General features: G+C 43.2%; 1 protein-coding gene across 3 annotated transcripts in view; it reads right to left on the bottom strand.

The window, feature by feature from the left end:
* Positions 1 to 24447, bottom strand: part of LOC144604514 (beta-1,4-galactosyltransferase 5-like) — a 64593-nt gene that overhangs the window by 17077 nt on the left and 23069 nt on the right. For 2 of the 3 annotated variants that reach the window (XM_078419018.1, XM_078419020.1), the window contains exons 2-3: positions 6500 to 6634; positions 2066 to 2179 (exon numbers count right to left, since the gene is read on the bottom strand). In XM_078419018.1, coding sequence (XP_078275144.1) covers positions 2066 to 2179; positions 6500 to 6634 — 249 coding nt within the window. The remainder of the gene's footprint in view (positions 1 to 2065; positions 2180 to 6499; positions 6635 to 24447) is intronic. The other variant, XM_078419019.1, reaches the window with a different exon arrangement.

Raw genomic sequence — 24447 nt, 5'->3', positions numbered from 1 at the left:
TGACTCTCAGTCTCGACTCTGTCGACCTGAATCATCACCTATTCCTTCTCTCCAGAGATGCTGCCTGTCTCAGAGTTACTCCAGCATTTTGAGGGCAGCAACTTATAAGGCAGCAACTCAACCACTGCACCACCTGGTTTAACAGTAAGCACAGTATTTACTGATTCACACAAGTTCATTTGAACCAGCGTCTGCGGTTCCTTCCTACACAGGTATGTAGGTTACTTGGCTTAAATTAAAAGCCTAAATGCTATCGGACCAGGTCAGTGGTTAGATATTTTGCATGTGGTGACTCATACCCTCACTGCCCTAGTCTTTGATTACAAGTGTGATAGATTGCTCTCCACTTGCGTGGTGAACACAGCTTTGAGTAAAAACAAAACCAAACAGGAAAAGGTAGCGTCCGCAATTCGTAGTTCACTCATCGCTGCCAACACGCACTCTCCCCACGAAGGTCATTTGTTACACACACCTCAATGAGCACTGCAGAAATTCATCGACCTGCTCAATCACAATGCAAACCTGTGGCCACTTGTACTTCTCAGAATAAAGGTCCAAATGCTTTCGCCAGCAGCTTCAAAGAATCAGGGTATTTATAGACTTACAAAAAAAAACCTCAAGATGCTACATGGTAAAGTGCCACGCACAGGGATAAAAGGTGTAAACTGCCTGTCACGAGCAAGATAGGAGGAATTGCAGATGCTGGTTTAACCCAAACACAGACACAGAAAGCTGGAATAACTCAGCGGGTCAGGCAGCATATTTGGAGAAAAGGAACAGGTGACATTTCGGGTCAAGGCCCTTCTTCATGCTGAGAGTCAGGGGAACAAGAGATATAGACAGCACTTAGGACAAATGAATGGAAGAAATGCAGAAAGCAACAATAATCAAGGAAATGTGGACCCCACAATGGTCCACGTGGGATATGTGTTAATGAGTTAATAGGGAAAGTGGAACTCAACAGGATGACAGTAAAACTAGTTTGACAACTAGTGTGGGGGAGGGGCGGAGAGAGAGGGGATGGAGCCATAGCCATTTACAGACTACATTAATGATTTTGTTGTATGTATCCAAGTTTACTGATATGGCAAAGCAAGGCGTGACTGGAACTGTGAGGAAGATGCAGAGGATGCAATTGGAAACACATGATTTCAGATAGAGTATAACGTGAGCAAACACATTGTTAACCAACTGTGGCAAGATGAATTTGGAAACAGCTTTCGATGAGAGAGATGGTATTAAATATTTACATTTTAAAAAGTTAATTATATCCTCAAACTAAAAATGTCAACATTTATTATGCAGAAATCATACCTTCTGGTGTGGATCTAAAACCTATAGCACCTTATCTGTTCAACAATTCGAACAGTCCCCCCACATCACCACCAACGCCCCTGACCAAGTACTGGAGTAACTCAAGATGTCAGGCAGCATCTCTGGAGAGCATGGATACTTGCCGTTTCGGGTCAGGAAAATCAGACTGATTGTAGGAAGGGGGTGGAAAGCTGGGAGGCAGGATCAAGCCTAGCAAGTGATAGGTGGATACAGGTGAGGGGGATTTTATTGTGTAGGAAGGAACTGCAGATGCTGGTTTAAACCGGAGATAGACACAAAAAGCTGGAGTAATTCAGCAGGACAGGCAGCATTTCTGGAGAGAAGGAATGAGTCAACCCGAAGGAATGAGTCAACCCGTCTCTCTAGAGATGCTGCCTGTCCTGCTGAGTTACTGCAGCTTCTTGTGTCTATCTCTTGAGGAATTTTATTGGTAGATGCATGGACTAAAGCCAAAGATGAAAAGACAAAAATGTGCGAGATAAAGGCAGAAGAGGCATGCAATGTGAAGCCGGGGAAGGGATATTGGTGGAATGGCATGGGGGGGGGGGGGGCAAAGGGTAGTGGGGAGTGGGGGAGGAAGGGAGAAATGGTGAGCATCCACGTTGGTCACGGGGGGGGGGGGGGGGGGAATGGCAGAGGGTTGTTTACCACAAATTGGAGAATTTCACAGATAAATTACTTCGGGTCATCTCAAGTGAATTTAGAGACATTTGAGCTCTGATATACTTACTCATAGAAGGAAGTCTTTCCGGACATGCGAGATTTGCACGATAGGTAAAATCTTCAGGAAGAAATGTTGTGGGTTGCAGGTACGCTTCACTATGATTTAAATCCTCTGGATAATCTGAGCGGGAAGGGAGTGCGCTTTAGCAAATGCAGTCCAAGACAGGTTATTATCACACTTACACACAACGCTGACTTCTCAAAATCCTTGCCATTTAAAACATGCATTCAACAAAGTTAATTTTTTTTAAAATATGTGCACAACCTGCGAAATCGTCTTGCAAAAGTAAAATTAAAAAGAGATGTTGCAAAGAGATTAAAGCCAAGTTACTGAGTGGTCAAACGGTGGAAATTGAAGTCACATCTTCTGATTTTACCAGAAATCAGTATAGGAAGGAGCTACAAGTTCACTCACAAATTACTTACAACTGTGAGACAAAAAAAACTACCAAATGTTTAATCATTTCAAGTATAGAATATGAAAGGTTGTACTTTGTGCAATGGTTTTGTCAAACCATGAACGGGTTTGGACACCACGCCAAGATACTGAACTAGTGATTGCACAGGTTCATTCAAATAGCATTCAAGGGTTGCATTACCATTGCTTCTCTGTAGAAACAAGGAACTGCAGATGCTGGTTTACCAAGGAAAGACACAAATGCTGGAATAACTCAGTGGGTCAGGCAGCATTCCTGAAGAACACGGATATATAGGATCATAAGTGATAACAGTAGAATTAGGCCATTCTTCCCATCAAGTCTATTCTACCATTCAATCACGGCTGATCTATCTCTCCTTCCTAACCCCATTCTCCTGCCTTCTCCCCATAACCTCTGACACCTGAACTAATCAAGAATCTATCTATCTCTGCCTTCAATATATCTACTGACTTTGCCTCCACAGCTTTCTGTGGCAAAGAATTCCACAGATTCACCACGCTTTGGGTCGGGACATGGACTGACTTATCCATGTTCTCCGGGGATGCTGCCTGACCCCACCGAGTTACTCCAACATTTTGTGTCTTTGCTTCTCTGCAATGCAGATGGCCATACACCTGAATGAGTTTAAAATGTCAATAAAAAACAATTCCAAAGGGAAGATAAATATAATTGAAATTGTAATTGAATCGCGAGTATAATCATAAATTTAGAGTTAAGCCATTCAGGAGTGCAATTGTAACATGCATTCGCAGATAGAAATCTATCAGATTAATCTCCCAAAATATCAACCAGAGTTTTCAACTTGGATATCAACTTTTTTTTGTAAGCAGATCCAAAGAATATGCATCAGGGTCAGATGAATGAGCTAGACCACAGATAACCTGCGATAGAATATAGAAAGAACGTAGAGCAGCAGAGGAATGGCCCACAATGTCTGCGTTGAACATGATGCCAAAACCAATTCTTATCCGCCTGCAGATAATCCAGATCCCTCCATACTCCAGAGTTCAGATTAGTTTTAGTTTAGAGATACAGCACTGAAACAGGCCATTTGGCCCACCGAGTCCATGACGACCAGCGATCCCCGCACACTAACATTATCCTACACACACGAGGACCAATTTACAATTTTACCAAAGCCAATTAACCTACAAATCTGTACCTCTTTGGAGTGTGGGAGGAAAAAGGAGATATCGGAGAAATCCCACGATGAGACAGGGTAAACGTACAAACTCCATACAGACAGCACCCGTAGTCAGGATTGAACCAGGATCTATGGTGTTGCATCACTGTGCCACACATGTGCTTAACCAAAAAGTCTCTTCAATGCCACTGTTGTACCTGCCTCCACCACTGCCCCCAGCAGCTCGCTCCCAGGTAAACACTACCTTTTCCGTAAATAAAATTCAGTGGAAGAACTCAGTTCAGTTCATGGGGCTGAAGGGCCTTTATGTTCAGATCCATTTTGTGGAGCCTGTGTACCAGTCAGGATTTAACTATCCAAGGTCAATAAAACATTGGTTTCACATTCCTATAATTAAGCCTTCTATAAGTAGAACCAATTTGAATTTAAAATGCCATTTGCTCTTATGAACTTATAAACTCCCCAAATGATTTGATGGGCCACCTTTTATGACCATTGTTTCCCTTGAGAGCATTCAACAATCCAAAGGAAATTTAATGAACAATGGGCAGAAGTTATGAAGCTGCTTCTGCTGTCTCTGTTTGTTGTCGTTCGCCTGACTGAGGTCAGTTGACAGGGCTCAACACGGGAAGGTCTACATGCTTACACAGGGGAAATCACAAATACCAAAGGGGGAAAACATTTTTTTTAATTGAATTCTGTGTGGTACCAAAATAATCCATAAACAAAACATTGAGGGGAAACCTACTCAGTGTGAAAACTCAGAAAAACCCCACCCCCAATTCAAGCAGTCACGGCAAAACATAACCTGACGAATTTGAAGGAGTAACTGCTGGAGTAACTCAACGAGGTCAAGCAGCATCTCTGGAGAAAAGGAATAGGTGACGTTTCAGGTTGGAAATGTTCTTCATACTTCCACTTGAATTTTCATAATTGTGTATCCTCAAACAATCCCACCTTTTCCACCCTGACAACTAGGAGGCTGAACTGACTCACAGTTTACACAGGGATTAATCAGTGACTGTAACACGACAGGAACCACTTCCATTGCTTTGCCTAACTCCACCGCAATCTGAACTGTTATGGGGTGGAGGCAGGAGAATGGGGTTAGGAAAGATAGATCAGGCATGATGGAATGGCGGAGAATAGATGGGCTGAATGGCCTAATTCTGCTCCTATCACTTATGATCTTATGTTACTCTGCCACTGACCCTCCTACCACGTTAGGGCAGCACAATGGTAGAGTTGCTGCCTTTCAGCGCCAGAGACTCGGGATAAATCCCGACTATGGGTATTGTCTGTGTGGAGTCTGTCTGTTCTACCCGTAACCTGCATGGGTTTTCTCTGGATGCTCCCAGAATCCAAAGACATAAAGGTTTGTAGGTTAATTGGCTTCGGTATCACTGGTCAGCGCTGACTCAGTGGGCCGAAGGGCCTGTTTCCGTGCTGTATCGCTCAAAACTAAACCAAAGAAAGGTGCAATTTGGCATTGCCCAGTATCCAAGGTGAAGAACAAATTCTTTAATTGTGCAGTTAAAAAAAAAAAAACAGGTTACAGACCCTAATAAAACTTTAGCAGATAAATCTGTTGGCATGAACATTGTACAAGTAACTTTCCTCTGTCAGAGTGTTGCATATATGCAATGCTATGAATGTTGGTATATCGAGTTCTGTTTCCATACGCAAAGAACAAGAGTTCTTTTTGCTACTTTAATTACATTTCTAGTAAATCAAGGGTATTTTTAGATGAGTAGGGTGCAGATGTCAGTTGTTATATTCCAGCCAATAGATTTTCTGCATGGGCAGAACCCACCAAAAAGTAAAATATGAATCAAGGATTTTTGTCATGAAAATATGTTTGATAAGGTGAGTTTGATCACTTAATTAAAATTTACAAAGTGCAGCGAATAATAATTCCAACTTGTGAAACAATGACACAGCAAACACACAAGCAAAGTTCAAGATTGCAAACTTCAATTTTCTTAACAGGGAGTGCTGTTAACAGTTAGCAGAGGAGCAGAGGGATGGACTGTGTGACATGCTGATAAGACAGCTATTAACAGACAGATAGACAGTCGCTGGAAAGTCTAGTTGGTTAGAGGTTGAGAGGGGACAATTCAAAAGCGGGAAATGCCATTATCTACCATTCAGGTTTCCATAAAACTGACAATTTATTTTAATGAGGTACAGGCACAATGGAAAATCTCACAATGAAAAGCAGCACCACAGGCACATGGACTCAGACGATAAACAGAACATAAATTATAGAAGACAGCTAAAACACAATTGGAAATAAAATGCCCATCGCTGTGTGCAAGAAGTAGGCTGCAGTGTTCCACCGGTGAGCCAGGATTAGGGTTGTGACAGTTCAGTTCAAGAACATGGAACACTAGAGTACAGGAACAGGCTCTTCGGCCAACAACGTGTGCTGAAAATGATTCCAAGATAAATTACTCTATCTGGCAGCACCAATGGTACCAAGGCCTTGAAGGAACAACTTTTTATTGTGCTGCAAAAAACAGTCAACGGGCCATAATAAGACTTCAGTGGATATATCTATTCCCAGGGCCATAGCTGCCATGAACCGGATCCTGCTGAGCCGGATGGTCACATCGCACAGTGATCCGGCACAGATCTACTTGCACTTTATTCTGTTTTAAAACTGTTTGTTTCGTTGGGTTGTTTAAATTAATACTGACGAGCTAATTAAATTATTGCATCGTATGGGAGGCGCATTCCCAATCTCATTGTACCCCTGTACAATGACAATAAAGATATATTGTATTGTATTGTATGCTCAATCTTGCAGAGTACATATTTTGTGTAATGGATGTTACCATGGCGACTGTATAAATACCTGTACCATTAAGAGTGTTGTTCATCTTGACATAAGTGCCACGAACCACTTGTTCATACACCTGAGATCCCATCGTTTTCACACTCTCTCTAATCATGATGCCTTGTGCTTGCACCATAAATAGGTAAGTGTTCACTGGAAAAGAAAAAAGGCACAATTAAAAGTGGTTCATGGTTGCACAAGTTCAATTCACATGATTAGCAAGTACTGTACAACAATTAGTAACACCGGACAACCCGAATTCAAACAGAAAAGTACAAATTCTAACCTATTGATACAACTTTGAAAAGGCACCTACAATGCTGCAGGCTTAAAATTCAAATTTTCTACACACTACATTCCTAATCTCAGACAAATCACAAATGGCATCAGGTGTACCTTAACAAAAATATTTTTGTTTAAATGCACAGGAGAAAGACCTAGGAGCAGGTGGGCACAATGACAAAGGGGATAAAGGGACAGACACTGCTTCCATTGGTGAGAGGGCGAAGATTCAGCAATAGTAGTACAAAATTCCCAGAGAAATCTGTGTGGCTACTGGAGGAAGCAAAGGAGTGCAATTAACTTGATTGCTGAAAACAATGAGCAATTTTACCTCAAAAGGACACAAAGTGCTGGAGTAACTGAGCGAGTCAAGCAGCAACTCTGGAGAACATGGATCGGGTTGGAACCCTTCTTCATCAGTCACTGAAAGTAAGCATGCAGGTACAGCAGGCAGTGAAGAAAGCCAATGGCGTGTTGGCCTTCATTGCGAGAGGATTTGAGTTGAGAAGCAAGGAGGTCCGACTGCAGTTGTACAGGGCCCTGGTGAGCCCGCACCTGGATTATTGCGTGCAATTTTGGTGTCCCAATTTGAGTAAGGATCAATCAAATTTGATCAATCAAATTTCAATCAAATTTCCTCAAACTCAATTGCAACAAATCTGAAATCATCATCATTGGTCCAAAAACGCTCACCAAATCCACCCAAAACTTCATCCTCAACATTGATGGTCTCCCAGTATCCACCTCCCCTCACATCCGGAATCTTGGAATCATCTTTGATCAAACCCTCTCCTTCGACAAACACATCACAAAGACAGCCTTCTTCCACCTCAAAAACATTGCCCGTCTCCGTCCATCCCTCTCCTCCACAGCTGCAGAAACCCTCATCCACGCCTTCATCACCTCCCGTCTGGACTACTGCAACAGCCTCCTCTATGGCGCACCCTCAAAAATCATCAGTAAACTTCAATACATTCAAAACTCCGCTGCCCGTCTACTCACCCACACCCCGATCCGTGACCATATCACCCCCGTCCTTTACAAAATCCACTGGCTCCCCATCCCCCAGAGAATCCAGTACAAAATCCTCCTCATAACCTACAAAGCCCTCCATAACCTGGCCCCATCCTACCTGACCGACCTCCTCCACAGGCACACTCCCACCTGCACCCTCCGCTCTGCTGCTGCCAATCTCCTATCCCCCCACATCCGGACCAAACTCAGATCCTGGGGGGACAGGGCTTTCTCCATCGCTGCTCCCACCCTATGGAACTCACTACCCCAAACCTTTAGAGACTCCTCCACACTCACCACATTCAAAACATCGCTGAATAGTACCTGTTCAGTACTGCCTTCAACCACTGAAGGTCACCTCACCTTCTGTCTCCTTTCTCTGTTCGTTTACTTATTTACTTATTTATCTATTTATTCATTTCCCTATGTTCTCTAAATCTCTGTAAAGCGTCTTTGAGTATATGAAAAGCACTATATAAATAAAATGCATTATTATTATTATTATTATTCTTGCTGTTGAGGGAGTGCAGTGTCGGTTCACCAGGTTAATTCCCGGGATGGCAGAACTGACATATATTGAAAGAATGGGTCGACTGGGATTGCATTCACTGGAATTTAGATGGATGAGAGGGGATCTTATAGAAACATAGAAAATAGGTGCAGGAGTAGGCTATTCGGCCCTTCGAGCCTGCACCGCCATTCAATATGATCATGGCTGATCATCCAGCTCAGTAACCTGTACCTGCCTTCTCTCCATACCCCATGATCCCTTTAGCCACAAGGGCCACTTCTAAATCCCTCTTAAATATAGAAACAAATAAAAATTCTTTAAGGATTGGATAGGATAGATGCAGGAAAAATGTTCCCAATGTTGGGGGTAGTCCAGAACCAGGGGTCAGTTTCAGAATAAGGCCATTTAGGACTGAAATGAGGTAAAAAAAATTCATCCAGAGAGTTGTGAATCTATGGAATTCTCTGTCACAGAAGACAGTGGAAGCCAATTCACTGGATGTTTTCAAGAGAGTTACATTTAGCTCTTAAGGCTAAGACGAATCAAGGGATTTGGGGGAAAAAGCAGGAGTGGGGTACTGATTTTAGATGATCAGCTGGCTCGAAGGGCCGAATGGCCTAATCCTGCACCTATTTTCTATGTTCTATGTTTCCATTTGTTCCCAGTGTAAGCCGAGAACTGGCAGAGCAGTGGCGCGGCATGATGGGGCAGCGGTAGAGTTGCCACCTTACAGCACCAGAGACCCGGGTTCGATCCTGACTTCTCCCTGTGACCACGTGGTTCATACATTCTCACTGTAACTGCGTGGGTTGTCTCCGGGTGCTCCCGTTTCCTCCCACACTCCAAAGGCGTACAGGTTTGAGTGTTAATTTGCTTCAGTAAAATTGTAAATTGTCCCTAGTATGTGTAGGATCATGTTAATGTACGAGGTGATCACTGATCACTGGTCACATGCAGCTGTGGAGCCAAGTCATTGGGTATTTTTAACGTAGATCAATGGGTTCTGGATTAGCAAGGGCGTCAATGGGAGAAGGCAGAAGAATGGGGCTGAGAGGGATTAGCCATGTTCAAATGACAGAGCAGACTCAATGGGGCAAATGGACTAATTCTGCTCCCATGTCTTATGGTCTTAAGTATGATAGTGTCTATATATATATATATATATATATATATATATATATATATATATAGGATGTTTACTAAACTATAGGCAAAAAAGGAATTTCACTGTCCCGAGGTACATGTGACAATAAAGTATCAGAACCACAGCTAAGATTTGAAAGATGGACATAAACAGATGAACTACAATGTTTTCTTTTTGGGTTTAATGTGGCAAAAACCCATCTGGTGTCAAGAACAGTCACCTGCCGTGCCAGCAAATCCATCCCGCCAGTTTCCCAAATGCTGATCCGCACGTTTGAGTGATACATAAACTAGGCTTTCATAACCTGGGGAGGTACTGTATCTTAAGCCACTAAATTAGCTATTGCAATACCGTGCTTCAGACTGTTGGATACCGTGCACTTATTATAAACCGATTGCCACAAATTGCCACAAGTGAATGAAGTAATATGCCACAGAACAAAATACACCCAGCACATTACAATTCTCTATGTTCAAGGTCAAATCCAAAGCATGGAGTTTTGTATTCACATAATCAATACAAACAGAGTAACATTACCTTGAGTAACACAACCTTGAACAGCATCTCATTCTGCTTGGGTAGCTTACAACCTAATGGTATGAACGTCAAATTTTATGTAACCTCTCACCCCTCCTCCCCTTTCACCCCCATTTTCTTCTCCTCCCCTCCCCTATGCCCCACCTATCTCTCCCTTCCTCTTGTATTCCTTTTTCTGGCTTCCCAATTTGCAACTCTTCAACCTTTCTGAATCACCTTCTGCTTTAATCTCTGGGCTTTGCTCCAGCCATCCGCCCAGCAGCCCCAACCCAAAACAATGCCTATCCATGTTCTCCAGACATATTGCCTGACCCGCTGAGTTACTCCACCACTTTGTGTCGCATATTGTAACCATATTTAGGTTAGGATTAATAAAACAACAATTATTTGTCCAAAGTTACCATAAACGGGAAGCAAGCGCAAGAATCTGAAGTGCACGGATGATAAAATCTTTGAAAAAGAAAACAAAAAGTTTGAAGGAAAGGTTTCAGTGTCTTTTGAATGGAGGGCCCCACATTTTGCTTTCCCCACACTAGCGCCACAGTGGTGCAGCTGATAGAGCCTCTACCTCACAGCGCCAGAGACCGGGGTTAGACTGGTGCTGTCTGTGCAGAGTTTGCACGTTCTCCCTGTTACCCATCGCGTTTCTTCTGGGTGCTCCGGTTCCCTCCCACATTCCAAAGACGTGCAGGTTTGTAGCTTGCGTCGGTAAAGTTTTAGAGGGGTATGGGCCAAACGCAGGGAGGTGGGACTAGTGTAGATGAGAAATGATGGTCGGTGTGGGAAGGTTGGGCCGAGATGCTCTACGACTCTATAAAATGAGCCTTAACAAAGACCACCTTTCCAGACTTCCTGGCAAATGCAGTTCGAGAAGGAAATGGGTGACAATAACATCTGTACTGGAAGCACTCTGAGGAGTGTGAAGGTGCGATTGAGACTCAGGCTCTGTATGACGGATTCAGCAGGAAGGACCTCAGGAATGAGTAGGTTAACCTAAGATGAGCATTTGGCGGCACTGGGCCGGTACACGTTTCGAAGAATGATGGGGGACCTAATTGAAACACACAGAATAGTGAAAGGCTTGGATAAAGTGGATGTGGAGAGGATGTTTCCACAAGTGGGAGAGTCTAGGACTAGAATTTGAGGAAGGATATTCTTGCTATTGAGGGCGTTCAGCGTAGGTTTACTAGGTTAATTCCCGGAGTGGCGGGACTGTCATGTTGAAAGACTGGAGCGACTAGGCTTGTATACACTGGAATTTAGAAGGATGAGAGGGGATCTTACCGAAACATACAAGATTATTAAGGAGTTGGACACGTTAGAGGCAGGAAGCATGTTCCCAATGTTGGGGGAGTCCAGACCCAGGGGCCACAGTTTAAGAATAAGGGGTAGGCCATTTAGAACAGAGATGAGGAAAAACTTTTTCAGTCGGAGTTGTAAATCTGTGGAATTCTCTGCCTCAGAAGGCAGTGGAGGCCAATTCTCTGAATGCATTCAAGAGTGAGCTAGATAGAGCTCTTAAGGATAGCGGAGTCAGGGGGTACGGGGAGAAGGCAGGAACGGGGTACTGATTGAGAATGATCAGCCATGATCACATTGAGTGGTGGTGCTGGCTCGAAGGGCCAAATGGCCTACTCCTGCACCTATTGTCTATTGTCACAGCCTCAGAAAATAAGGACATTCTTTTAGGAAGGGGATGAGGAGAAATTTCTTTAGTCAGAGGGTCGTGAATCTGTGGACTTCTTTGCCGCAGAAGGCTGTGGAGGCCAAGTAGAGTGGATATTTTTAAGGCAGAGGTGATAGATTCTTGATTAGTACAGGTGTCAGAGGTTATGGGGAGAAGGCAGGGCAATGGGGTTCGGAGGGAGAGATAGATCAGTCACGATTGAATGGCAGAATATACTTGATGGGCCAAATGGCCTAATTCTACTCCTATTCCTTATGACATTATGACCACCAGCACAGCATGGGTCATGGTGTTTGAGGTCCTGGCGATGAGGCAGTTCACCAAATGACCTTGACGTTCTGCTCAGGAAGGTGTGAAATGCAGCAGTGTAATTTGTATACAATAGACACTGCCACAGTTCACCAATCATTGTGGGAAATGAACATACAGCACATTCACATCAATTGACATCAGACCAAGTTGGGACATTGTAGAAACAAGGAGCGGCGGGTGTTGGTATGCAGAAAAGGACACAAAGTGCTTGAGTAACTTGGTGGGTCAAACAGCTTCTCTGGAGAACATGACACCCATCCATGTTCTCCAACGATGCTGCCTGACCCTTTGAGTTACTCCAGCACTTTGTGCCCAAGCCTAGGTGTTGTGTTGGTATTCTGCAAAGGAGAAAGACCCACTTCGTTGTCAGAGCAACACGGAGTGAAACTGAATACTTTGAAGTCTGACCCTATAATGAAGACATGTCGTAGAAGCAGCTGAAGCAAGCAGGCTAATCTGAGAAAATCTCACAACTCTTGGAAATTATTTCAGTGTCTTCAGTTTCTGGGCGGCACAGTGGCACAGTGGTAGAGTCACTGTCTTACAGCTTCAGAGACCAAGGGCGGATGGTGACTACGAGTGCTGTCTCTGTGGAGTTTGTATGTTCTCCCTGTGACCGCGTGGGTTTTCTCTGGGTGCCCCGGTTTCCTCCCACACTCCAAAGACGTACAGGTTTGTAGGTTAATTGGCTTCTCTAAATTTGTCCCTTGTGTGTGGGACATTTAGCGCTAGTGTACACTGCACTGGTTGGCAGGGACTCACTGGGCCAATGGGGGCCTGTTTCCACACTGCATCTCTAAAGTCTTAAACAATTGCTCTGGGCAGTTATTCAGAACAGCCCTCTTTGTACTTTAAGCAATACACCACAGACATGGAATCATGGAATACAACAAATGCTGCAAACAGCCAGAAAATCAGAAAGCACAGAGAGGCACAGAGAGAGTTAATGTTCAAGTTTAATTATCCTTTCATCACATGGAACTTTTTATCTGTATCACGCGATGTATTGCATTCAGTAATATCTTTTGCCGTTTGATGGGAGGAATATCTGCTGAGTGCAGGAGAGGGAGAACAGGGCAAAAATCAGCCCAGAAATTTGGGCCGTCACACCTATGCAAAGGCCATTCCTCATATGTAGCATCGTAACACACAGCATTCTTTTTTTAGTTTTTAGAGATATAGCTCGGAAACAGACCCTACCACCCACTGAGTGCGTGCCAACCAGCGATCCCTGAACATTAACACCACCCTACACACACACACAAAGGACAATTTATACTTATACCAAGCTAATTAACCTATAAACCTATACATCTTTGGAGTGTGGGAGGAAACCAAAGATCACAGTGAAACCCCACGCGGTCACAGAGAGAACGTACAAACTCCGTACAGACAGCACCCGTAGTCGGGATCGAACTCGGGTCTCTGGTGCTGCAAGCGCTGTAAGGCAGCAACTCTACCGCTGCGCCACCGTGCTGCCCGTAGAGGCGAAAAAAAATTACAATTGCCAATTAGTACAATTCCCTCTCTGCATATTATAGTATCCAAGTCCATTGTTCAAGACCGCTGTGAAATGATTTGTTTATGATCTCTGCTCCTTTGTGCTAATAGAGGCCCAATGTTGCAGACAGGAACCGCTCACCTGAACATGGTAAGACTGAATAAACTCAAGCTTAAGGTATTAAGTTTGTTAATTGGTATTAAAGGTATTAAGGACCACCCCGATTCACTATTTTATACCTTCCTATGATTGTGTGGGTTTCCTCTGGGCACTCCGGTTTTCTCCCCCTCATCTCAAAGATATGCAGGCTTGTACATTAATTACTCTCTGTAAAATTGTCCCTAATGGATGTAAAAGTGGGATAACATAGAACTAGTGTAAATGGGTGATCAGCGTGGACTCAGTGAGCCAAAGGGCCTGTTTCCATGCTAAATCAAAGTAGCATTCTCCAGAAAATATCCATTCTGCTTATTCAATACTCCAACTTTCTATTAAAAGGTACTTTATGAAAATTGCTCCTGAACTGTTGGTGACATCTTCATCAAGCTCTTCTTTTGCAGCATGAAACTCTATAAGAAATGTTAACAGGTCTCCACAAGAACGCCTGGCAAACCACATTACTGTTATTGTGTTGTGCCAACAGGTTAAGAGTTTATAAATCAGCGAAGGCCTCCTTTATTTATCTCAACTTGCAGCCTGAACCATTGTTCAATAATCAAATGCAGAAGAGCACCACCTAGCTATTATCTGAGTACTGTACAAATAAACCGAATGTACTATTCAATATGCTGTATGCAAAATATGTTATTTTATCTAGAAAGTTAAAGAGACTCGTAAATTCTTACGAAAAGAAAAATAAATAGAAAGACATGTACATTGTCCAAAAGTTATTTTAAAATTCCTAGGAAAATAACATTAATGTTATTTAATTAATGTATGAAGGGTCTCGACACAAAATGTCACTTATTCTTTTTCTCCAGAGATGCTGCCTGACCCACTGAGCTAATCCCACATTTTGTGTCTTTCAACATTAATGTATTGTCCGAAGTAGAGCCCTGACCCGAAATGTAACCTATCCATGTTCTCCAGAGAACCGACATGACACGCTGAGTTACTCCAGCACTTAGTGTCGCTGTTTCGGTAAACCAGCATCTGCAGTTCCTTGCATCAACATTAAGATGTTTTTATTGTGGAAGGAGACAAATCTTGTTTGAAGTATAATTTTTGCAAAACATTCACCTCCCTTTCAAGGACCAAAACTAAAACAGCCCAGACTTAGTGCGTAGAACATAACTGCAAATGCTAGTTTATACTGGAGATAGACACAAAGTGCTGGAGTAACTCAGGGGATCAAGCAGCATCTCTGGAGAAAAAGGATGGGTGACGTTTCAGGTTGGAACCCTTCTTCACACAATAATTAATGTTGAAGATAGACATAAAATTCTGGAATACTGAAGAAGGGTTCCGGCCCAAAATGTCACCCATCCTTTTTCTCCAGAGGTGCTGCCTGACCCGCTGAGTTACTTCAGCACTTTGTGTCTAAACCCAGACCAAGGTAAGCCATTAAAATCCAAATTTCTCCCTTTCTTTTCTGCAGAAAGGTGCCAGAAGGCAACAAAATTGCTGCTGCAGCTCGTGCAATCTTATATTATGGCACACAAGTCACACTCAAACACCCATTCATAATCAAATCAGACCAATTCTGAGAAGCACCATGCATCACGGGCATCATGGGTAGACCATGTGCCAAATAAGTCTGTAGTAATGACCTCATTACTGCAGACATTTACAATGTTCAAGATCTTATACCGCCTCCTCCACCCACACATTTTATTTTCATCTAAAACACGGCCAGACTGCGTGTTTCAGGGTCTCACCCAATACTTGGCCTACCAGATGGATTATCTCTCAACAGAGGCTGCAGCTCACTTGACCGTACCTTCCCACAATGCCCACTGTGGAGGCCGCACGGTGGCACAGCGGTAGAGTTGCTGCCTTACAGCACCAGTGACCCGGCTTCGAACCAGATTATGGGTGCTGGCTGGACAGAGTTTGTACGTTCTCCCTGTGAATGCTTGCGTGCTCCAGTTTCCTCCCACATTCCAAGGACGAACAAGTTTGTGGGTTAACTGGCTTTTGTAATTCGCCCCTAGTGTGTCGGATAAACTAGTGCACGGGTGATTGCTGGTTGGGATTGACTCAGTGGGCCGAAGGAACTGTTTCCACGCTCAATCTCAAAAATATATATATCAGAAGATTTACCGGGTGAAGACACAGCAGATTGTTTGTCTACACCTTACCCAACCAAGGATCGATCGTGTCACACTCCAAACAAAGTTCAAGTAATTTGTTACGCACTGGGATCCAATTCATATAATAATAAAGATGATAGGGTACTGTTCAATTCACTTCTACCCCATTGAGGACATTCATGTTCATAAGTGATAGGACTTGAATTAGGCCATTCGCCCCATCAAGTCTACTCTGCCATTCAATCATGGCTGATCTATCTTTCCCTCTTAACCCCATTCTCCTGCCTTCTCCCCTTAGCCCCTAACACATTGGACTTTGTCAAAGCAATTTTTGCATTACAATGCTGAGAACTATATCCTCCACTCTGTATCTTCCCTTTGCTCTGTCCATTGTACGAGTTTGAACTGATTGTATCTGTGTATGGTGTATCCGATTACTTTGGATAATATGCAAAACATATCTTTTCACTGCACCTCTGTGCACATGGCAATAATAAACCCAAGCCTAAATCTTAAAGTGACTTTTACTATTAACTAGGTTTTGTGAATATTTTGTAGTAAATCAATCTACACACAAGTTGAAGAAAGCACACTTTTTTTGTTGAAAAACTGAAACAGAAAAAGTGGTTATCTTCGAGCAGTCTATCTTTCAGACTTGATCACTTCACCAAAATTGCAGGATGCTTAAGGTGTCCAGAATTTTTTAAGATTCAAAACAAATGATAGGAAAGAGGTGTGAACGTGATGAAGAAAAAAAGTAGAATAATCGTTCCAATGCAAAATGACACAGGTAATGGCGAGGCGGGATGGCTCGAACACATCAAAAAAAAGGAAATAGAAATAGTGTGTCCACATCTGATTGGATGGGCAATGTGGGGGGAAGTAGATAGGAACTCGGCAGAGCCGCAATGCAATGAAAGAACTGACGATAGCATAAAGGATTACACAAAACAGCAAACACTACCTCTTGCACGATGGCCCCCATCTCAATGCCAAGTCGCCACTTTCACACTAAACACCATCTAAACCCCAAAGAAGTGCATGTTACCAGGGTAATTGGTTTTTGTAAATTCCTCCTAGTCCAGAGGGAATGTATACGAAAATGGGATAATATAGAATTAGTGTGAACGGGTGATAGATGGGCAGCATGGACTCAGTGGGCCAAGGGCCAAGTTTCCTTGAAGATGGACACAAAATGCTGGAGCAACTCAACGGGTCAGGCAGCACCTCTTAAGGAAAGGAATAGATTATATTCTGATAAGAAGGGCCTCAACATGAAACGTCACCTATTCCTTTTCTCCAGAGACGTCACCTGACCCGCTGAGTTACTCCAACATTGTGTGCCTATCTTCAGTGTAAACTATCATCTGCAGTTCCTTCGTACGTGTCCTGTATCTCTAAAAATCCCTTCATTTCAACCCCAAAATCTTGCAAGTCGTCATCAGTAGAAGTACAGCAAGGAACTGCAGATGCTGGATCATACTGAAGAGAGACACAAAGTGCTGGAGCAACTCAGTAGGTCAGGCAGCCTAGGTCAGGTCAAATCAGGAGTACTGATCGTGAAAGATCAGCCATGATCACATTGAATGACGGTGCTGGCTTGAAGGGTCGAATGGCCTACTCCTGCACCTATTGTCTATTGCAGCATATCCATAGAAAAGGAACAAGTGACTTTTCGGGTCGGAACTGTTCTGACCCAATAACATCAACTCTGCATTTTCTCCAGAGATGCTGCCTGGCCCGCTGAGTTACTCCAGCACTGTGTCTATCTTCACTGTAAACCAGCATCTGCAGTTCCTTCCAGCAGTAGTTTATTCCATAAAATGCCCGAATTCAAATGTCAATGCAACTATGTGCCAATTAGAAATTAGAAGGGCAGCTACTGGAATTTGCAGTTATTTTCTCTGGAACAATTCAGATGTCAAATGATAGGTGTCAAAGTATGGGAAAGGTTAAGGTACTTTTGATAAGTGCGATTGACATGGAGCTCGGAAAAGCTCTCGTCTTTCACTTTAGGCGTTACAGGACATTTCATTTCTGTGCAACCACCACGTAATCCTGTTTCCTCCTATTTTTTTTTTCCTTTTATTTTTTATTTCCTTAAAATTTTGATCAACTAAACAATCCTCTAACTTTTGCGTGGACCCACGTTTTAAAATAGACACAAAATGCTGGAGTAACTCAGCGGGTCAGGCAGCATCTCTGGAGAAAAGGAATAGGTGATGTTTTGGATCAAGACCCTCCTTCAGGCTGAAAATCAGAGATATCCACACACCAGCATCTGCAGTTCCTTCAGAGAGCTCTCCCCTGACTCTATCAAGCTGAGGAAGGGTCTCGACCTGCAAAAGTTAGAGGACCTTTTCCTTTTCTCCAGACATGCTGCCTGACCCGCTAAGTTACTCCAGCATTTTGAAGCCCATCTTCGGTGTACACTAGCATCTGCGGTTCCTTCCTACTGACCCTTAAAATGTTACATTCAGTGCCAAAGATAGACACATTTTAAGACACAATGTGCTGAAGGAACTCAACGTGTCAAGCAGCATTTCTGGAGAACATGGATAGGTGACATTTTGGGTCAGGGCCCGCCCACAAAAACACATTTTTTCTTTTTTTTTTAAACTTCATGCTCGCTAGCCTGGCTTGCAGTAACTATCGATAGTCATAATCAGAAGGCTGCACAAGTTTGCATTTACCAATAGCCTGTATCGTCATTGAACACAGGATATTAGATTGGTTTTGAAAACATGTCTTCTCACCAAAGGAAATCTTGGATCATAAAATGCCATCAATTTATTTCTAATCAGGTTTTAAAAGCATCTGCTTTCGAATTTAGTTTAGAGATACTGGGCTAACAGGCCCTTCGCCCCACCTAGTCCGCACCGGTCAGTGATCCCCACACACTAACACTATCCTACACACACTAGGGACAATTCAGTTATACCAAGCCAATTAACCTACAAACCTGTGCATCTTTGGAATGTGGGAGGAAACCGTAAATCTGTGACAAATCCCACGCGGGTCACGGGGAGGACGTACAAACAACACCCATACAGACAATACACCCATACACACCCATACTCGGGATTGAACCCGGGTCTCTGGTGCTGTAAGGCAGCAACTCTACCGCTGCGCCATTGTGCCGACCTGGGACACAATTTTCCAGGATGTTCCTTTGTACTGATTTTTATTTTACGTATCTATTAGGAGCTTGCTCAATAATGAGCACAGTTTTCCTCAGATTGGGTTAATTTTGTATTCCTAATCCAAATAAGTGGTGAGAAGACAGCAGCTGAATTAGGAGAATTCGGTTACACGGTGATAAATTTTATAGACAAACAGAAGACAGTGATTTTTTAAAGTTTATTTACAGATAAATCAGATTACTCTGTGGATATGTATCAGTCATAAAAGGCAAAACCAACATGCACCAGATTAGTTTTGGCCCCTTTTGATATTATTTGTACTCTATTAACAACAGGGAAGTCGTTCGAGGTAAGAAAATAAAATTTAAAGCCAAATTTCCCAGAAAGAGCTCAATCAGATTTGCCAAAGAAAATAGGAACTGCATCTATACAAGAATTCCACATCAGAGTGACTGTGCTATAAATTTATTGTTTACTATTTAATTACAGCTTTCATTAACACAACCAAACCTATAGATCAAGGCATCACAGGGTGGAACAAACTCCAAAGAGTTTTTATTTGCCTCAGGTGTTAGTTTAAAATTTGACTCATGCGCCTGTACAAACATGAATACATGTATGGTTCCTTGAGTGGCTAAAATATCAATTTAATCCCTTCTTCAGACAGTCTGAAGAAGGGTCTCGACCCGAAACGTCACCCATTCCTTCTCTCCAGAGACACTGCCTGTCCCGCTGAGTTACTCCAGCATTTTGTGTCTACCTTCGATTTAAACTAGCTTCTTTCCTTTTAAACTTGTCAATTTAAACCTTCTCGAAACTGGCAAAAATCCAATCTCCACGTTCCCATACTTTTTAACTCCTCTTCCCACGCAGTCCTTTCTGCCCTGGGCCTCCTCCACTGTCAGAGTGAGGCCAAACGCAAATTGGAGGAGCAGCACTGTTGGATGTTAAAATGAAACTGTTTAACTGTGCTCTTATACTGTGACCCAGATATAAAATGCATGTGAAAACAAAATAAAAGTCTTCACTTCCGGTTAGAGCAACACCGATGTATGAGAGCATGTGTGTTTATTCCTCCGAAGAATAAAAGACATAATACCGACTATCCTGCCCTTGAGATGCAAACGTCAACAGGTTATGGGCCCAGGAGGGATGGTGGAAGCCGATGGAACAGATTATGCTTCGACGGAGATGAAAAGAATTACGAATTATGGGAAACAAAGTTTTTAGGCTACCTGCGGCTACAAGGCTTAAAGTCAACAATTCTGAACGAGCCGGCTACCGACGAAGAAGACGACGAGGAAGCCGAGAAAAACGAAAGAGCCTACGCCGAGCTGATACAAGTGCTAGACGACAAAAGTTTGTCGCTCATTATGAGAGAAGCGGCAGACGACGGGAGAAAAGCGTTGCAGCTACTGAGGAGCCATTACGCGGACACAGGGAAGCCGCGGGTGATCGGCCTCTACACCGAGCCGACGTCGCTGAAAAAGGCCATAAACGAAAGTGTAACAGAATACATTATTCGTGCAGAAACGGCGATTACAGCACTAAGAAAAGCAGGAGAGACTCTTAGTGACGGGCTGCTGATTGCCATGATTCTGAAAGGCTTGCCAGAGACATTTAAGCCATTTGCCATCCACATAACACAGGGTGATGAGAAGACAACTTTTGGTGAGTTTAAGACCAAGTTAAGAAGCTACGAGAGCACTGAAAAATTTAGCGGCCATATGAGTGACGACAACGTAATGAAAGCAAGAGGCTGGGTGAAAGAAAGGACTAAAGGCTCAGAGAAAACATTCACCTGCTACAACTGCGGTCAGACGGGACACAAAGCATGGGAATGCAGCGGAGAGCGCAGCGGTAAAGAACAGAGACAGTGGTGCAGTTTTTGCAAGAGCCCCACTCATAAGGAGGCAAACTGCAGAAAGAAAAAGCGAGACAACGTGAAACAAGCATCCGACTCCAACGACCACACATTTGCATTCAAAATAAATGACTGCCAGGCAAGTGAAGAGACTCGTAAAGGGCTTATGGTCGACACGGGCGCAACGTCACACATAATCACAGACATTGAAAAGTTTAAGAACTTTGATGAGACTTTCCAGCCCGCCAAACACTTCATCGAGTTGGCTGACGGGACAAGGACGAGCGGTGTCGCACGGAGGAAAGGCGAAGCAGAGGTGTACCTGAGAGACAGCGAGGGCCGTCGTGTGAGGACGACGCTGAGAAAGGCGTTGTACATCCCATCATTCCCACAGGACATCTTCTCTGTCAAGGCAGCAACGACCACCGGAGCTTCAGTGATCTTTCTCCAAGGCAGCAACAAGCTCATCCACAAGAACGGTACCAAGTTCGACATTAAGGAGTACGACAGACTATACTATCTAAACACTGTAAGTCATAAAACTAATGACGGATGTCACGGGTGTTATGATATTCAAACATGGCACGAGATACTTGGTCACTGTAACTATGATGATGTATCACAGTTAGAGAGGGTAACAGAGGGCATGAAAATCAAAGGTAAAGTTGATAAGTCCAAACTCAACTGTGAGGTCTGTATAAAAGGCAAATTTGCACAGAGCAGGAACAGAGAGCCAGATGTAAGGGCTAAAGAAGCACTTGAGTTAGTGCATACTGATTTGGCTGGCCCTATAGAGCCAGAAGCAAAAGATGGATACAAATACATACAAACTTTCACAGATGACTATTCAGGAGCAGTGTTTGTTTACTTCTTGAAAACAAAACGTGACACTATAAAAGCTACAGAAAAGTTCATAGCAGACGTGGCCCCCTATGGAAAAATTAAGTGCATAAGATCTGATAATGGCACAGAGTTCACAGCAGCAGATTTCCAATCATTGCTCAGTAGAAATGCCATAAGGCATGAAACCTCCGCACCTTACTCCCCTCATCAAAATGGGACAGCTGAGAGAAACTGGAGAACGCTATTTGAAATGGCAAGGTGCATGCTACTCGAGAGTAACCTACCGAAAGAATTGTGGACATATGCTGTAATGACTGCTGCAGTAATCCGCAACAGATGCTACAACAAACGTGTTGGTCAGACTCCACACTACATGGTGACAGGCAGAAAGCCTAATCTTTCAAAAATGAAGAAGTTTGGATCAGTCTGTTTCTCATACAAACAAGTCAAAAAGAAGTTAGACTCAAGATGTGAAAAAGGGATTTTTGTAGGTTATGACAAAAACAGCCCTGCATATTTAGTCTACTACCCAGAGACAGGGCGAGTTCTCAAAAACAGACTAGTGAAGTTCATAACAAAAAGTGTAACTGAAAGCCAAACTCAGACAGATATGGAGATGAGTGATGATGACCATCCTGGGAAGAGATTAACATCCCCCAGACCAAACGCAGAGGTGACTGATCAGAGTCCAGAAGTGACACTGAAGTCACACACTGATACTACTGAGAGTGATAGCAACACTCAAACTGGACAGGGTGAAAGTAGTCAGAACACACGCTACCCTAAGAGAGAAAGGAAAAGGCCACAGTACTTACGAGACTATGAGTGTAAAGGAGAAGAGGATGACCAGATAAATGTAAATGTAGACTACTGCTACAGAGTGATGTATAATGTTCCACAAACCTTCAAAGAAGCTATGAGCTCATCAAAATCTGACATTTGGGCTAAAGCTATGAAGGAGGAAATCGAATCTCTCAAAGAAAATGACACATACACTCTAACCACAATACCACAGGGCAAAAATGCAGTGGGGGGGAAGTGGGTGTTTGCAGTAAAAGAATCTTCAGATAAGACTGAGACATACAAAGCCAGGTATGTTGCAAAGGGGTATAGTCAAGTAGTAGGAATAGATTACAAGGAGACGTTTTCCCCAACAGCTAACATGACATCAGTGCGCAGTCTGATGCAGCTAGCAGCTCAGTACGATTTGGAATTACACCAGATGGATGTGAAAACAGCTTATCTACATGCTCCAATTGATTGTGAGCTGTATATTGAACAACCTGAAGGATTTGAAGTGAAAACAGACACAGGTAAAAAGCTGGTCTGCAAACTTAACAAATCACTGTATGGACTGAAACAGTCAGGACGGAACTGGAACAAGATGCTGCATGATCATCTCAGTAAAAATGGTTTCGCACAAAATCCAGCAGATCACTGCGTGTACAGTAAAGCGACTGAAAATGAGAGAATAATTCTGATCATGTGGGTTGACGACCTAATTATTGCTGCCAGTGATAAAGAATCTCTCAATGGTGTGAAAGAAATGCTAAGTGCAAAGTTTAAGATGAAAGATCTTGGGAAACTTAGACATTTTCTAGGCATTGATTTTTCACAGACAGAGGGAGAAATAAAAATGAACCAAAAGAGGTACATAGCAAAAATACTGGAGAAGTTTGGAATGTCTGACTGTAAAACAAGGTCAACTCCATGTGAACAGAAACAAAACTTTTATGATGATGATGAGCCTGTTAATCCAACACAATACAGGGAAGTGGTAGGCAGCTTGATATATGTGATGACATGTACAAGGCCTGATTTAAGCTGGATTGTCAGTAAACTGTCACAATATCTAGCAGAGCCTAAAGAACAACATAGGATAACTACCAAACATGTGTTGAGGTACTTAAAGGGTAATATAAACCAGGAGCTGTGTTACAAGAAAAGAGAGGAAAAACTCAAACTTGTTGCATACAGTGACGCTGACTGGGCGGCAGATCAAAATGACAGGCGAAGCACAACAGGATATTGTTTTAGTTTGTCTGAAAATGGGCCTGTTATTTCATGGAAATCCAAGAAACAGCAGACAGTAGCCTTATCCACATGTGAAGCCGAATATATGGCAATGACGGCTACTACACAAGAGAGCTTGTATCTTGTGCAGCTATTGAAAGGAATAACATATATAACAACTACAGCATGGAAACAGGCCTGTCCGGCCCTACCAGTCCACGCCGACCATTCTCCCTGACCTAGTCTCATCTACCTGCACTCAGACCATAACCCTCCAATCCCCTCCTATCCATACACCTATCCAATTTACTCTTAAATAATAAAATCGAGCCAGCCTCCACCACTTCCACCGGAAGCCCATTCCATACAGCCACAACCCTCTGAATAAAGAAGTTCCCCCTCATGTTACCCCTAAACCTTTGTCCCTCAATTCTGAAGCTATGTCCCCTTGTTGGAATCTTCCCCACTCTCAAAGGGAAAAGCCTACCCACGTCAACTCTGTCCGTCCCTCTCAAAATTTTAAAAACCTCTATCAAGTCCCCCCTCAACCTTCTACGCTCCAAAGAATAAAGACCCAACCTGTTCAACCTCTCTCTGTAGCCTAAGTGCTGAAACCCAGGCAACATTCTAGTAAATCTCCTCTGTACCCTCTCCATTTTGTCGACATCCTTCCTATAATATGGCGACCAGAACTGCACACCATACTCCAGATTTGGCCTCACCAATGCCCTGTACAATTTCAACATTACATCCCAACTTCTATACTCGATGCTCTGATTTATAAAGGCAAGCATACCAAACGCCTTCTTCACCACCCTATCCACATGAGATTCCACCTTCAGGGAACAATGCACAGTTATTCC

This window comes from Rhinoraja longicauda, chromosome 22 (assembly GCF_053455715.1).
Source record: "Rhinoraja longicauda isolate Sanriku21f chromosome 22, sRhiLon1.1, whole genome shotgun sequence".
Lineage (NCBI taxonomy): Eukaryota > Metazoa > Chordata > Chondrichthyes > Rajiformes > Arhynchobatidae > Rhinoraja > Rhinoraja longicauda.
The sequence above is the reverse complement of the archived record's forward strand: the minus strand, read 5'-3'. Positions and strand labels throughout refer to the sequence as shown.